This window comes from Heterocephalus glaber, unplaced genomic scaffold (genome assembly GCF_053883595.1).
Source record: "Heterocephalus glaber isolate CG9 unplaced genomic scaffold, H.glaber_assembly_v1.0 deba00000122, whole genome shotgun sequence".
Taxonomy (NCBI): Eukaryota; Metazoa; Chordata; class Mammalia; order Rodentia; family Bathyergidae; genus Heterocephalus; species Heterocephalus glaber.
Window position 1 is genome coordinate 73,683,718 of NW_028258138.1, and position 16,560 is coordinate 73,700,277.

The window sequence follows — 16,560 nt, forward strand, 5'->3', positions numbered from 1 at the left end:
GGTGAAGGGACACAGGTAATGGGGAAAAAATATAAGAACCAAGATATATCATGTACAGGTACAAACACCCAATGATAAATGTAAATGAATTGTATACCTAAAATGTACCAATAAAATTAATTTAAAAAAACTTTTAATGTCCTCTTGTGAAAGAAAAAACAGGATGATTCTAGTCCTACTTCATTGTGTTGTTGGGCAGATGAAATGAGATTGTGTATATAAAACACTTGGTGCTCAGCACATGTTGAGCAGCACTAGTAGTTGTAGAAGTAATAGTTGTTGCTCTTATTTGTTTTTCTTGTTTCCATCTCCGCATCCTTATTCTTTACTCTGTATGGAATGCACTGTAGTTCTTGCCCATTGTACCTGACTGTATTTTATTTATCTTCAAAGACATTCCCTGGTTCTTGTCACTTTCTTTGTACTATTTAAATCTTTCCTCTTCATCATTCCTTAAGTCACACTAACCAATAGGCCTCTTTCCAAGGAATTTGGTCTTGTACCTTTAAGATCTTTTGCCAACTCTCTATAAATCATTGATACATTTTGAGAAAATTTTAATTTTGTTATGAAAATGCCATTGTTGGGTTCAAAGAGGCTAATTAAAGAAAAGATACAGTATTATAGCAGAAGATAATAGCAAAAACAAAAATTGCCCAAGTGACACAGCTTTGGATTTGGCAAAAATATTGCTTTTTCCCCTGCACTACCTCTTATTTGTTACTTTCCAAATACATTCTCCACCTGGTAGTGCCTAGCATGTTGCCAAATAGAACTACAGTCTACAGTAAGCATTTTGGGTAGCACTGGATCTAAAAATCAATTTTACTGAAGTAAAAATAGCATTCATAGCATAATGTATTAAAATGTGGTTGGATGTCTAGTTCAGTTGTTAAAATGAGAACTTGTCCTTCAAGGAGTATCACCTTTTTGTGTGCAGATAAAGTTTTCTTGATAAGCGTTCTCAAAATGCAAGCTACAGGTCTTGGAAAGCAGGCAGGGCATAAATAGGGAAATTGCCCGTTAGAATTTCTTTCCCACAGTGATTTGGCACAGTGCCAGCGATCCTTCTGTGCAGCATGTACTTTGTCCTTGTTAAAGAAGGTTTATCATTTGCTTTTGTGCCTTTAAAAATAAAAATAGACCAATATTCAGTTTTTAATTATTAATTCATAAATAGCATTATAAAGAGTACTCTAAGGCAAAAGAAAGTGTTAGAAACTTCAATATTGAATTTATATAGACTTATTATTCATTTGTTAAATAGATGTTCATCAACACATGAAAATGGTAATATCTTTCTGTTGAAGAATGGCCATACCTTACTTGAGTGTATAAAGCTAAGGATTTTTAGTTACAGTACAAAATACTATTTGTGTTTTTGGGGGTTTTTTTGGTACTGGGGATCGAACTCAGGACCTTGTGCTTGCGAGGCAGGTGCCAGAACCAGTGAGCTAAAACCCCAGCCCCTATTTTGTTTTTTTAAGTTAAATTTGTTTCATATACTTTAAAGGTGTGATTCGTATAATCTATTCAGTTTTAGTTGGCTTTATTCTTGAGGCCTATATGGAGGATTTCTTTTTTTTTTTTTTTTTTGGTTAGAGGCCAGTTGTCCCTTACTACAGGGAAGCTGCAGAGTGTGACTCATTGTAGTTTGATTGGGGAGATTTTCAAATTGTGAGATTTTTTTCTCTACTGATAAAAGACTTGGTATTAATAATGAACAGAGACACGATCTATTTTCATATTAAAACCTAAGGAAATTGAGAGAATAGACAGAAGCACAAATGATGTTTAAGAAAATGTTACTTCATATTACTATTTTCTGTTGAATTTGAGGAATAAATACTTTTTTATAATATGTGGGGTTTTGTGTTTTTACAAACTGTTTACAGAAGCTTTTCTACTGTAATGGTTGAATATAATTTGCAAAGATTTAAGGCCATTCTTATATTATTGTTCCACCTCATTAACTTCATTGTTGGACTTTTACACTTCAGTGGTTTAAATAAAGTAAAATGTGCTTCTGTTGTCCTTTCTTTGTTTCTGTCACCATTTTGAAGTCTAATGATTATATATTTAGTTTTGTGTTTTCATTTGGATGTCATTGTTTATTCAGCACAAAATAATAATGAAGGGAAGCTATTGTTTAATTGAATATCTTATGCTGCTAAAGCCCTGAAAGAAGAGGGTATGTATCTGTAAAGATAAAACGGTCACTTCTTCAGCTAGTATTTTATCATTTTTGCCTTCAAGTAGTATTCACCAGACCAGGAACTTCAAAACTCTAAGACTACATTCTGTTGTGGAGTGCAGACTGGTGATCATATGAGCTTTCACATACATCCGGTGGTGTTTGTGGCGCCAAATAAAGGGGAGCATTGCTTAAAAGCAAACTATATTTGTTCTTACAAATGTTTTCTGAGTATTTTCAGAGAAAGTAAGAAATTATGCAGTGAATTTCCAAGCAAAGTCACCTTTGCAAATGCTTGCACTTATTTGAAAATAGTAGACATTTTTTAAGCAGTAAGGTTTTTTTCCTAAACCATTTACTTCCAGATTTGAGCACATTAACACTATATATCACAAATGCAAATTAGGTTTCTGTTAAAAAGAAAAAGAAAAAAGAAGTTCATTTGATTTGAGTTTAAGAAAATGGGGCTTTTATGTTGTCAACGTTTTGCATTTTGAAAGAATATTTAATTACTAAGATATATTGTATAAAATTATGTTTGATGAATTTAAACGGAGTAAGGAATTTCTGTTTAACATAAGTTCAACTACGTGACATACTGGTGTTCATTTCTAACCATTTCTTTTATTTTCCAGCTCACCAGCGACTGGAACCAGCAACTCTATCAGGGATTGTGGCATTTATCCTTAGTCTTTTATGTGGAGCTCTGAATTTAATTCGAGGGTTTCATGCCATAGAAAGTCTCCTACAGGTACTGGGCTATTTTTGTAATTTCAAGTGACTATGCCTATTTGATCTACTTGTTGCATAATTTATATGTATTGGATTGGGTATTAGTACAATTTACAGTGCATGCTCAAAATCTGTGTTCTTTATACCTACCCTGATGTCCCTTTAAAGTTCATGTTTATCTTTTTTCAGGGGGGCGGTTGGGAATCAAACCCAGAGGTGTTCCAACTACTATGTCACACTCCCAGCCCTTTTTTCCCCCCAGTACTGGGAATCAAACTCAGGACTTTGCCCTTGCCAGGCAGGCGCAGCGCCTCTGAGCTACATCCTTGGCTCACTACTTTTCTTTTCTTTTCTTTTTTCTTTTCTTTTCTTTTCTTTTCTTTTCTTTTCTTTTCTTTTCTTTTCTTTTCTTTCCTTTCCTTTCCTTTCCTTTCCCTCCCCTCCCCTCCCCTCCCCTCCCCTCCCTTCCCCTCCCCTCCCCTCCCTTCCCTTCCTTTCCCTTCCTTTCTTTTTCTTTTTCTTTAGAGTCTTGCTAAGTTGCCTAGCCTAGCCTCAAACTTGTGATTTTCTGCCTTAGCCTCTGGAATAGCTGGAGTTACAGACATGTGCCACTGCACCTGACTTATCTATCATCTACACTTTAGGAGACACCTTTGATGGGGTGCTCTGAAGACCCCAAGACATGTATGACATGGCCCTGCAGCCTCACACCTTAACCTCTTACCACTCCAATTATTTAAATACAGGATGACCAAAAATTGCTTATTTTTTGTTAATTTTTATAAGATAATAGGAAATGTAAAAATGATAATTTATCAATTTATTGAATAATTTTTCCGTTTATGTTATATCTTCAAGTATTCAGTTTACAGTACAACATTACAATCTGGACAGTAGTATCTAGTCTCTTTCTGAATTTTTTTTGCATTGTTATCTTTCTTTGAACAGTACACGTTAAACTGTCCTGTTGGCCTTTCTTTCTTTCTTTTTTTTTTTTGGTACTGGGTATTGAACTTGGGACCTTGTGCTTGTGAGGCAGACAGTGGAACCACTGAGCTAAATCCCCAGCCCTCCTTTTTTTTCATGGATGGTATAATTTCAATAAAATGTCTACCCACTAAACATAATGGTGAAGATGTCAGTGATCGACACTCTGATTGGCTTTTGCTATGTCATATTTTTCAATTATTTGGTCTATTAGACCTAACCTAAATTGTAAGTGACTTTTTGAACTCCCTTGTTTTGAATAAATAACAAATGAGTTCCATATTGTTTGGTCCAGAAGGTGCATACATATTTTATAATAATTTTTTTCCTCACTTTTTGATTACAAGATAGCTTGTTAGATCTTGGTCAACTTGTCAACACCACCTATAGAATTATTATAATCATTGACTACCATTGGAATTTTTTTAGTTTTGTTTCTTCTTTCAAGTTCTATCATTTCTATATTATGAATAGTTGACAATAAGGAGACATCTTTTTTGCCCTTCCATTTTATAACACAGACTTTTACTCTCTGATATGCTAACATTTCTCCCTTTTTCAGTTTTATCTTATGCACATCTTTTGGCACTTCTTTCCTATTCGGTCTCAGTGTCCCAAGTGTGTCCATTTTATATTGTAAAAGAATAACACTGAGTTCTAGAGAAGTATAAGAACTGTATCTAACGTACTTATGATAAGATTTTTTATAGATGGTAGCACAGAATTATAGGTTATTTTTCATAAATTAGTAAAAAAAATGCCAGAACTTATTAAATTTCACTAGAAACAAACATCAAAGAGGGATACAGCATTCTAAATTTAAAATTATGCAAAAAATAGTAGATATAAAACAAATAGACATACTATTGTAACTTGTGCAAATAAGAATTGACTGGTTAAATTGACACCTGCTCAAGTGATGCTCATGATAGTCAGTACATGAACAAATGCACTGCCTAAGTGACAGTTGGGGTAAACTGTTAAGTGATTCAAGTTGAATTGGAGAGGTGAGGCAGAGAAGTCCATGAGTAATTGCTAAGTATGCCCAAATTGGGAAGAGAGGAAGTCAGTGTGAGCCTGGAGAAGAGAAGCCTTTGTAGAGAATGAGCTGCCCTGGGAGGGGCTGAGTAGGCAGAGAGCAGTGGAAGCATGAAGAGACCCATGGGCAGTGTTGTGTTCCCTTACTAATCTGCTCCTTTTCCTTTTTGTTCAGTGGCCTTTTAAAACCTGAGCCACCTGGGAGACCACTGATTTCCTCAGCCATTGACAACTATTTTGTTTTCCAATGGAGTTGTTATAGTTGAATGGGCCAATAATAGTTCAAGTTCTTGTGACAATGAGGAAAGAATTGCCAAGTATACACCCAGTAGTAAGTAATTACACTTGTTAAAAACCACAGGAAGTTGTGCTCTGGGCCAGTCCATGCCAACAAAGGTGCTGGGGTGACAGAAAAGCACTGCACACTAATCACAGGTAGCAGCAGCAACAGGAACAAGAAGGGGAAAAGAGGGCCAATTGCATAGGCTTTCAGAATTTGTAGGCCAGAAACCTCTGCTTTTAGTGCTTCCCACTGAATCTCATGGTGTCAAAACACTGGCAGCTGTGCACTTGCATAGGGCATCTGCGATCTCTTGGGCTTTTGTTATTTTGTTTTCTATCTCTCTTAGGATAATGGAAGAGGAATAACCTTTGGGTGCTGTTTAGAGTTAAATGGAGGAAAAGGAATGACTTGGCTCCTTTGTTTCTAACTGTACTAGAGTTACTTCCAGAGACTATCAGAATATACTGACTTTTCCTCATAGGCTTTTTGTGAACTTTGAAATTTCACTTCTTACAGTCTAGCACATTTGAGACTGTTTAGCTTTCCTTCCTTTGCTTCTACTGTCTCTGAAGAGTTCCTGATGCTCCCACCCACATTGTGAATCAGATCTCTCCCTCTGTCTCTCTTTTTTTCTCTCTCTCCATTAGGTTCAGAATACCACTCTTAAAAACCCATTCAACACACTATCTTCTGTTTTAAGTGTGGTTAGTCTAGGGAACACTCAAGGGTACCATTCTGAATACCTTCTAAATGGGGTCAGGGATTAGTTCAGTGGTGCTGTGCCGGCCTCAAAAGCACAAGGTCCTGAGTTCGATCCCAGGTACCACAAACAAAACAAAACCAAAAAACATAAAAACCATAGTTTGAATGCCTTCTGAATGTACTCTGCTGCCAAAACCAGCAGCAAACATCACAGATTCTGGCAGCAAAGCTGTCCCTAAAATGCATGAAGCTTTTCACTACTTTTCAGTTCTTCTTCCAAACGCCTTTGCCCACAGGTAAAGCCCCTGTCCTCTTTCAGGCAGTGGACACTGGCTACCATTCCTTGGCTCTCCTGAACCCAGTCCCATAGCTAGGTCAGATTTGTTCCAGCAGAAGTTCATTATTGAGTCAATTGAACAAGCTGCCAAAAAGAAGAAACATGCAATTTGGAAATGGCTAACTAAAAAAGCTAATAAATAAGATACTCTTTTTACAAAACTTTAATTGATGTAACAGAGACAATAGTAGTAAAGGTACATGAAGAAAAAAAAATGTGGTATATGAAGAGTTGATTTTTGTTGGTAGAGCAGCCTAGGTAGAGAAAAGCTTTACTGCCACAGAGCCTTACTTACATCCCTGACTCATGAGACAGTATATAAGTTGTGGAACCTTGGGCTTAGACCATTGCCCTTAAGTTAAAATGCAGACAAGGCTATTGTATCTCACAAAACCCAGCGCAGCACTCAGATACTTTGTCCTTCCTCTTCTTGGGCTGCTTCTGTCCTTCTTCCTCCTCTGATTCATAATTTTGAAACTAAGGAAAGTACTATAAGCTTCAGTTCTTAATGCTTTTGAGATGATACAACTGATAAAAGTCTGCCTTGATTTTTGATTTTTCCATGTTCTCCCTTGATCAGTAACATCTTTGCCCCATTACAATTGGTATAATTTTAGGTTTGAAGAAGAATAATCTGATTAAACTAATTACCACTAACATGTTAACTAAATGATAGTTCTGAAATTTCTCAGCCTGTTTATGTTTTAAAAAGACAACTTTATAGACCAATATCTTTTATGGACATAAAAATTCTCTGCTGTATATATGTTAGCAAATCAAATCCAGCAGTGTTTAAAAATAATTACATACCAAAACCAAGTGGGATTTGTCCAGATATGTAAGGCTGGTTAAACATTTAAAAATCCATTTAATGTAATCAGTCATATGAACAGGCTAAAGAAAAAAAATCACATGATTCTTATCAGTAGATACAGAAAAAGCATTTGACAAAAACCAGCCCCGATGTATGATGAAAACTCTCAGCAAACTAAGAATAAAGGGAAATTTCCTCACTTTGATAAGAAACATCTGCCAAAACACAAAACAAATCAACAAAACCTCATATGGTTACCATCATCCTTCATGATGAGAAACTATTATCTTGTTTCAGTCTTTTCCCCCTAAGTCAGAGACAAGGCAAGAATATCTCCTCTTTCCATTCCTATTCAGCATCATACTGGAAGTCCCAGTTAAAATAATAAGACAAGAAAGGGAAATTAAAATATACAAATTGGGAAGGAAGAAATGAAACTGTCTTGTAGGTGACATTATTGTCTGTGTAGACTATCTGAAGAATTAACCCAAAACTCCTGGAACTAAGAAGTGATTATACCAAATTGTCAGGATATAGGACTGTAGGAGATTAAACTACACAAAAATCACTTGCTTTCTTTTTTCTTTCTTTTTTTTTTTTGGTACTGGGGATCGAACTCAGGACATTGCATTTGTGAGGCAGAGACTGGAACCACTGAGCTAAATCCCCGGCCTACTTGCTTTCTTATATACCAGCAAAGAACAATTGAAATTTCAATATGAAACAATATCATTTATTTTTTTATTTAATTTTATTGGTACATTTTAGGTACACAATATAAGGACATTCATCATTGGAAATTTGCACCTTTACATAATCTCTCTTGGTTTTTTTTTCCCCATTCCCCTGCCCTCCCTTCAACCCCTCCATCCCTCCCTATTTACAAAGGCTTTGTTTCCATTTTTTCATTTTCTCACATTCCATTTTCTTCTTTTCTTTCCCCTACCCCTTCCACTTCCCTTTCCCCTTTGCCCCTTTTCTTCCTATTTCACATTATCTGTTATACCTTTTAGTCCTTATTTATACTTTCAGTTTCTCACACTAGAGAAACTATTCGGTATTTACACGTGTGTCCTATTTATTTCATTTAAGAGTATTACTTCATTGTGCATCCATTTAGTTATAAATGTCTCTAATTTCTCATTTTTTATGGCTGAGTAGTACTCCATTTTATTAAAAAACCACATTTTATTTCTCCAGTCTCCAGGTGATGGGCAATTGGGTTGCTTCCGAGTTTTAGCTATTACAAATTGTGCTGTTATGAACATGGGTGCACATATATCACTGTGTTATGATTCTTTTAATTCTTTGGAGAAGATACCCAGCAGGGGAATAGCTGGGTCAAATGGGACTTCCAGTCCTAGTTTTTTCAGGTATCTCCATCCTGATTTCCACAGTGGTTGCAGCAATCTACCCTCCCACCAGCAGTGAAGCAGGATTCCTCTTTCCCCACAGCCCTGCCAGCATTTGATATTGGTTGATTTCATGATAGCAGCCATTTTTTCTGGAGTGAGGTGGAATCTCAAGTGTTGTTTTCATTTGCATCTCTTGAATGACCAGTGATGTTAAACCTTTTTTCTTTCTTTTTTTTTTTTTTTTTTGGTGCCAGGGATCGAACTTGGGGCCTTGCGCTTGCGCAGCAGGCGGCAAAACCACTGAGCTAAATCCCCAGCCCCTAAACCTTTTTTCATACGTTTATTTGCTGTTTCTACTTCTTTGTGTGAGAAATGTCTGTTCATTTCAGATGCCCATTTTTGGATTGGGTCTTTGAATTTGGGAGGTCTGATTTTTTTAAGTTCTTTATAGATTCTAGATAATAGACCTTTGTCTGAGGAACAAGCAGGTGAAAATTTTTTCCCACATTGTGGGTTGTCTCTTCACACTGTTGGTGGTTTCTCTTGCTATGCAGAAGCTTTGTAATAAGAAGAGATCCCACTTGTTGACTGTTTGTGCTAGTTCATGGGCAACTGAGGTTTTGTTCATAAAATCTTTTCCTACACCAATGTCTTTGAGTTCTACCACCTCTGTTCCAGCCGGTTCAGCGTTTCTGTTTTACTATTTAGATCTTTAATCCATTTAGATTTTAGTTTAGTGAGTGGTGAGAGATATAGGTCTAGTTTTAATCTTTGGCAAGTTGAAGCCCAATTTTTCCAGCACCGTTTATTAAAGAGGCTCTCTTTCCTCCAGTGAGGGTGTTTGGTTCCTTTGCCACAGATGAAGTGGCTGCGTGTGTTTGGGGTTGTTTCTGCATCTTCTAATCTTTCCACTGGTCCTCAGGTCTGTTTCTTTGCCAGTACCATGCTGTTTTTATCACAGTAGCTTTGTGATACAGTTTCAAATTGAGGGTTGCGATATCCCCTGCCATGTCTCTGTTGCCCAGAATTGCTTTTGCTCTTCTAGGTCTCTTCTTGTTGCAAATGAATTTTTGGATTGTTTTCTCAAGGTTGGTGAAGTATGCTGGTGGGATTTCAGTTGGGACTGCATTGAATCTATATAGCAGTTTTGGAAGCATGGCCATTTTCACTATGTTGATCCTTCCTTACCAGGAGTAAGGGATGTCTTTCCATTTTTGAATATCATCTTCAATGTCTCTTTTCAGAGTACTATAGTTTTCAGAGAAGAGGTCTTTGATTTCTTTTGTTAGGTTGATTCCTAGGTATTTCAGTTTTTTGGATGCTATTGTGAAAGGAATTGTTTGCTCTATTTCTCTCTCAGTGAGTCTGTTGTTCATGTAGAGGAAAGCTATTGATTTTTGTGTGTTGACCTTGTAACCAGCTACTTTACTGAATTTGGTTATTAAGTCTAGAAGACTTTTGGTGGAGTTCTTGAGGTCTTCGATATAGAGTATCATGTCATCTGCAAATAATGACGATTTGACTTCTTCATTTCCTATCTTTATTCCTTTTATTTCTTTCTCTTATCTAATTGGTGTGGCTAATGTTTCCAAAACTATGTTGAACAGAAGTGGTGATAGTGGGCATCCTTGTCTTGTTCCTGATTTTAGTGTGAAGGATTTCAGTTTTTGACCATTTAGTATGATATTGGCTGTTGGTTTTTTATAGATGGCTTTTATCAGATTGAGGTAGAACCCATCTATTCCAATTTTTTGTAGGGTTTTTATCATAAATGCATGTTGGATTTTGTCAAATGCTTTTTCTGCATCTATTGAGATGATCATATGGTTTTTGTCTTTGGTTCTATTGATATAGTGTATTACATTGATTGATTTGCATATGTTGAACCATCCCTGCATCCCTGGGGCGAATCCCACTTGGTCAGGGTGTATGATCTTCTTGATCTTCTTGATCTTATTCTATTTGCCAGTATCTTATTAAGGATTTTTGCATCTGTGTTCATTAGTGAGATTGGCCTATAGTTCTCTTTTTCAATTGGGTCTTTCTCTGCTTTGGGGATCAAGGTGATGCTTGCTTCCAGGAATGAATTTGCGAGTATTGCTTCCCTTTCAATTTTGTTGAAGAGTTTAAACAGTAGTGGCAGTAGTTCCTCTCTGAATGTCTTGTAGATTTCAGCAGTGAAGCCATCAGGACGTGGGCTTTTCTTCATAAGTTTTTAATTATTTTTTAGATTTCATTGATTAATATTGGGTCATTTAGAATTTTTAGGTCTTCTTCATTCAACTTTGGTAATTCATATGTGTGTAGGAATCTGTCCATTTCTGCTGTGTTTTCCACCTTACTGGCATATAGATTCTTGAACTAGGTATTGATGATCCTCTGGATTTCTGCTGGGTCCATTGTAATTTCACCCTTTTCATTCCTAATGGCATGGATTTGGGCCTTTTCTTTCCTTTTTCTGATAAGGTTGGCTAAGGGTTTGTCAATTTTGTTTATTCTTTCAAAGAACCAACTCTTGGCTTCATTGATTTTTTGTATCATTCTCGTAGTCTCCATTGCATTGATTTCTGCTCTGATCTTTATAATTTCCTCCCTTGTAGGAGCTTTGGGTTTGTCCTGCTCTTCTTTTTCTAGAAGCTTGCGGTTCAGCATCAGGTTGTTTAATTGGGCTCGTTCTGTTTTCCTAATATGCGTATTCACTGCTATGAATTTCCCTCGTAAGACAGCTTTCATTGTGTCCCATAGATTCCGATATGTTGTATTGTCATTGTCATTTAATTGAAGGAACTGTTTGATTTCTTCTTTAATTTCCTCTGTGACCCCTTGGTTATTCAGAAGTGTGTTGTTCAATTTCCATATGTTTATGAAATTCTTGCAGTTTCTTTTGCTATTGATCTTCAGTTTCATCACACTATGGTCTGATAATATACAGGAGATAACTTCAATTCCTTTGCACTTATTTAAACATGTTCTATGAGCAAGTATGGGGTCTATTTTGGAGAATGACCCGTGTGCAGCTGAAAAGATTGTATTCGGATTTTGTGGGGTGGAACACTCTGTAGACATCTGTTAAGTTCATTTGTTCAGGAGTTTGATTGAGCTCTGATGTTTCATTGCTTATTTTTTGTCTAGTTGATCTATTTGTGGCAGTGGGTATTGAGGTCCCCCACTACTATTGTATTAGTCCTTATTTGAATTTTCATGTCCGTTAGTATTTTTTTAATACAGTTGGGTGCACTAGTGTTTGGTGCATAGATATTTATGATTGTCATCTCTTTCTCTTGGATTGTTCCCTTTACAAGGATGTAGTGTCCTTTGTCTCTCTTAATCAGTGTTGGTTTGAAGTCCACTTGATCTGCAAAGAGGACAGCTACTCCTGCTTTTTTCGGATTCCTGTCACATGGAGTATTGTTTTCCACCCTTTAACTTTCAGTCTATGAGTTTCTTTTTGAATTAAGTGTATTTCTTGTTTGCAGCATATTGTTGCATCTTACTTCTTCACCCATTCTGCCAGTCTGTTTCTTTTGATTGGTGAATTGAGACCATTAACATTGATGGTTATAACTGATATGTATTGAGTTATCGTTATCATGACCTTTTCTGTTTGTTGGATTCTCTCCCTTTGCTTTTAATTTCTTGTCGTGCCCAGTAGATTCACTCTGCTGGGCTTCCTGGGGTTGTGATCCTCGTTGTCTTTTCCTAGGATTTTGTCCAAAATCTTTTGGAGTGCCGGTTTGGTATTCATGAAGTTCCTAATGTGCTCTTTGTCATGAAAGTATCTTATTTCACCATCAATTTTGAAAGATAGTTTTGCAGGGTACATCAATCTGGGTTGGAGGTTGTTTTCCTTTAGGGCTTGAAATACATCACTCCAAGCTCTTCTTTCCTTAAGGGTTTGCATTGAGAAGTCTGCTGTGATTCTGATGGGCTTTCCTTTGTATGTAATTTGTTTCTTTTCTCTCACTGCTTGTAGAATTTTCTTCTTCTGTTTCATTTCTGGAATCTTAACAATTATATGTCTATATGTAGATTTTTTTGATCAAGGCTAGTTGGAGTCCTATATGCCTCGCTTATCTGTATGTCAAGTTCTTTTCCCCTCCTTAGGAATTTTTCTGCCATCACTTCTGTGAACAGTTTTTTTATGTCATCTGCACTCTCTCCTCTTTCTTGAGGAGATTGACTCCAATCAGTCTTAATGTTAATCTTCTTTGCATCATCTAGCAGCTGGTGGATTGATTTCTCATGATTCCTTACTATGTTAAAGAAATTTTTCTTTTCCTGGTCACTATTTGCAATCTTCTCTTCTATATCTGAAATTCTGTCTTCACATTGGCTCATTCTGCTGCATAGACTTTCAGTGGAGTTTTTAATCTGGGAATCTGTTTGCTTGTGTTTTATGGATTCAGTTTGTTTCATATATTGGGATTCCATCATGTTCCTCAGCTCCTCTTTTTTTTTTGTCTGTATCCTCTCTAGATTTATTAACCATGTCTTGCACTATGGGCACAATCTCTGCTATTATCTGAGAAATTATTTCTGATTTCATTTCTTCCAGATCTTCTTTTGTTGCTAGTTCAGGGAGTCCAGGTGGTTGAGTATCAGAGTGTTCCATCTCATTTCCCTTTGGGGTTGCTGTAGGTGATCTGGACCTCTGGTTCTAAGGCTTGTTTATGTGTCTTCTCATTTCTACGTGTTGGGGGTGGGTGCTGCTGGCACCCACGTGGCTCACCTCCTCTGTGCTGGGAGCTCTGGCATGCATACCCAGAAGTCTCCTCTGTGCTGGTAGCCATGGCATGCCGACCCAGAAGCCTCCTCCTGCCTGGGAGCCATGGCATGCTGACCCAGAAGCCTCCTCTGGGATGGGAGCCATGGCATGCCGACCCGGAAGCCTCCTCTGGGATGGGAGCCATGGCACACCGACCTGGAAGCCTCCTCTGGGATGGGAGCCATGGCATGCCTACACAGAAGCCTCCTCTGGGCTGGGAGCCCTGCCATGCCAACCTGGAAGCCTCCTGTGAACTGTTTTTTTGTGTCATCTGCACTCTCTCCTGTTTCTTCATTGACTCTGATCAGTCTTATGTTATTCTTCTTTGCATTGTCTAGCAGCTGCTGGATTGATTTCTCATGGTCCCTTACTATTTTAAAGAAATATTTCTTTTCCTGGTCACTATTTGCCATCTTCTCTTCTATATCTGAAATTCTATTCTCACATTGGCTCATTCTGCTGCATAAACTTTCATTGGAGTTTTTAATCTCCTGGAAATCTGTTTGCATCTGCTTTATGTATTCCATTTCTTTCCTATGTTGGAATTCCATCATGTTCCTTAGGTCCTCTATTTTTCATCTGTGTCTTCTCTAGATTTATTAATCATGTCTTGCCATACGAGCACAATCTCTGGTGTTATGTGAGAAATTATTTCTGATTTCATTTTACTCTTTGGTACCAGGAATCGAACTCGGATCCTTGTGCCTCTGCAGCAGGCAGCGAAACCACTGAGCTAAATCCCTGGCCCCTCTGATTTCATTTTTTCCAGATCCTCTTTTGTTGCCAGTTTAGGGAGTCCAGGTGGTTGAGTATCAGATTGTTCCATCTCATTTCCCTTTGGGGTTGCTTTGGGTGATCTGGGAGTCTGGTTTTGAGACCTGTTTACATGTCTTCTCATTTCAAGGCAGGGAGGTATTCTGCTTGCACCTACGTGGCTCACCTCTTAGGTGCTGGGCGGGCCTCTGCTCCTCTCTTGATTACATTTCTAATGTCACATTAGTATTAAACTCCTGTAATGAACTGGGAAAAGCAGGACAGTGCAGAGGAACTGAGAGGAAGCTGCATGTGTGTCCTTGGCCAGCCTTCCAGGGAGCTCGGGCTGAGACAACTCCAACAATTTCATTTATATTGGCACCAAAAAAGAGGTACTTAAAAATAAATTGGATAAAGTATATATAAAGTCTTTATAAAGAAAACTATAAAACTGATAAATCAAAGATCTGAATAAATGGAGGCAGATTTCGTGTTCATAGATAAGGAAACTGAGTATTATTAACATGTCACTTCTTCCCATCTTGGTCTATAGATTCAATACAAACCCATTCAAAATCCCAGCAGGTTATTTTGTGGATATCAACAAAGTGATTTTAAGCTTTAAATGGAAAGGCAAAAGACCCAGTGTATAGGGGAAGATAAATTGTTTTCTTCTATATTCCCACTCACAACAGTCAGTACTTCCAGAACCTCACTTCTGCCATCAAAAGTGTGGGAGGGCTTCCCACACCAGCCAGTTTTCCAGTACCAGCTGGTGTATTGCAATTCAGTTCAGTTCTGACACTGTCTACCTGGAGTTAGCAGCCCTCATGGCAAAGGGCTCAGTCTCACAAGACTGCCCCTACTTCAGATGCCAGTTTCAAGTCCAGATTGTCACTTGGGCTATAAATTGGAGGTGTTCATAACTCCCTCCTTGGGTACAATCATTTGCTAGAATGGTTCACAAAACCCAGGCAAATATGTTTACTGGTTTGTTGTAACATAGATGGATAGCCAGACAAAGAGGTACATAGGAGGAGGTCTGGAAGGTCCTAAGCATAGGAGCTTCAGTCCCCGTGGAGCTGGGTGTGCCCCCCTCCTCACGTGTATCTTTCTTCACCAACCTGAGAGTTTTCCACACTCCATCTTTTGGAGATTTTTAGGAAGGCATGATTGACTGTTGACTTAATCTACAGCTCTTTTCCCCTGCTGGGAGCATAGGGTGGGGCTGAAATTTCCAAACTTCTGATCATGGCTTGAATTTTCTGGTAATCCCCCCTTTCAGGAGCCCAGCAAGAGTTGTTGCAAAACAAAAGGTTCTCCTGTCACCCGGGAAATTCCAAGGAACATAGAAGTTCTGTGTTAAGTCCTCTATAATTCAGGAAGTTACAAAGTCTTAGAAGCTGTGGCAGAGAACAAATATCAGAACTGAAGATCCTCCTATTGCATCTGTTTATAAGAACTTCAGAAGCTCTGTGTCAGGAACTAAGGCAGATTATGTATGTATATATGTATGTATGTATATATGTTTCACACCCAGAATAGCCTACATAGTACTAAAGAAGAACAAAGTTGGGACTCATATTACCCAGCTTCAAGACTTATGTTAAAGCCACAATAAGAGATATTGGCAAAAGAATAGACAAATAAATCGATGAATAGTATATAGAGCCCCCAAAATATACCAGTATCCAAATAGTCAACTGATCTTTGGATCAAAGGAACAAAAGCAATTCAGTAGAGAAAGGATAGTCATTTCAATAAATGGTGCTGGAACAACTGGAATTCACATCCAAAAGAACAAATCCAGACACAGATCTTAAAGGTTTCACAAAAATTAACTCAGAAGGGGGCACAGACCTAAAAGTAAAGCAAAGATAGCATAGGAGAACACCTGTGTGACCTAGGTGAGCTTGAGTTTTGTGGTACATTTTTGGATACAACAACAAAAGCATGGTGAAATAAAAAATTGATAAACCAGACTTCATTAAATTTAACAATTCTCTATAAAAGACACTACTAAGAGAATGAAAAGAGAAGCTACAGACTAGGAAAAAAATATTTGTAGAACACATGATAAACAGTCTTGACTCAAAATTACACAAAGAAATTTAATATTCAAAAATAAGCATACAAAGCCAATTAACAAATGGGCAAAAGATTCAAATAAGTACCTTCCCACAGCAGAGATACAGATGGCAAATAAGCATATGAGAATATTCTTAGTATCATGTGTCATTAGGGAACTGCAAATTAAAATATCAATGTGATAGCACTAAGAACCTGTTAAAAAGATGCCGAAAAAGAAAAACCTGGCAATACCTAATGCTGATGAGGATGTAGAACAAAGGAACTTCATTCACTGCTAGTGAGGATGTGAAATGGTACAGCCACTTTGGAAGACAGTTTGGCTATTTCTCACAAAGCCAAATGTAGCTTTACTTTATGAGCAGTAATGCTCTTAGGTATATCTCCTCATATAAGTAGAAAGCTTTTGTCCACACAAAAACCTGCCCACAAATGTTTATCTTGGATTTATTCAAAATTTCAAAAAACTGAGACAACTAAGAAAGATGACCTTCAAAAATTGAATGTTTAAA

General features: G+C 37.5%; 1 protein-coding gene across 3 annotated transcripts in view; it reads left to right on the top strand.

The window, feature by feature from the left end:
- Sec22a (SEC22 homolog A, vesicle trafficking protein) overlaps nucleotides 1-16,560 on the top strand; it is an 86,639-nt gene that overhangs the window by 42,885 nt on the left and 27,194 nt on the right. For all 3 annotated transcript variants that reach the window (XR_015453031.1, XM_021251273.2, XM_087216203.1), the window contains exon 5: nucleotides 2,830-2,945. Coding sequence is in view for 2 of the 3 variants with exons in the window: in XM_021251273.2 (XP_021106932.1) it covers nucleotides 2,830-2,945 (116 nt within the window). In the remaining variant the exon portion in view is untranslated. The remainder of the gene's footprint in view (nucleotides 1-2,829; nucleotides 2,946-16,560) is intronic.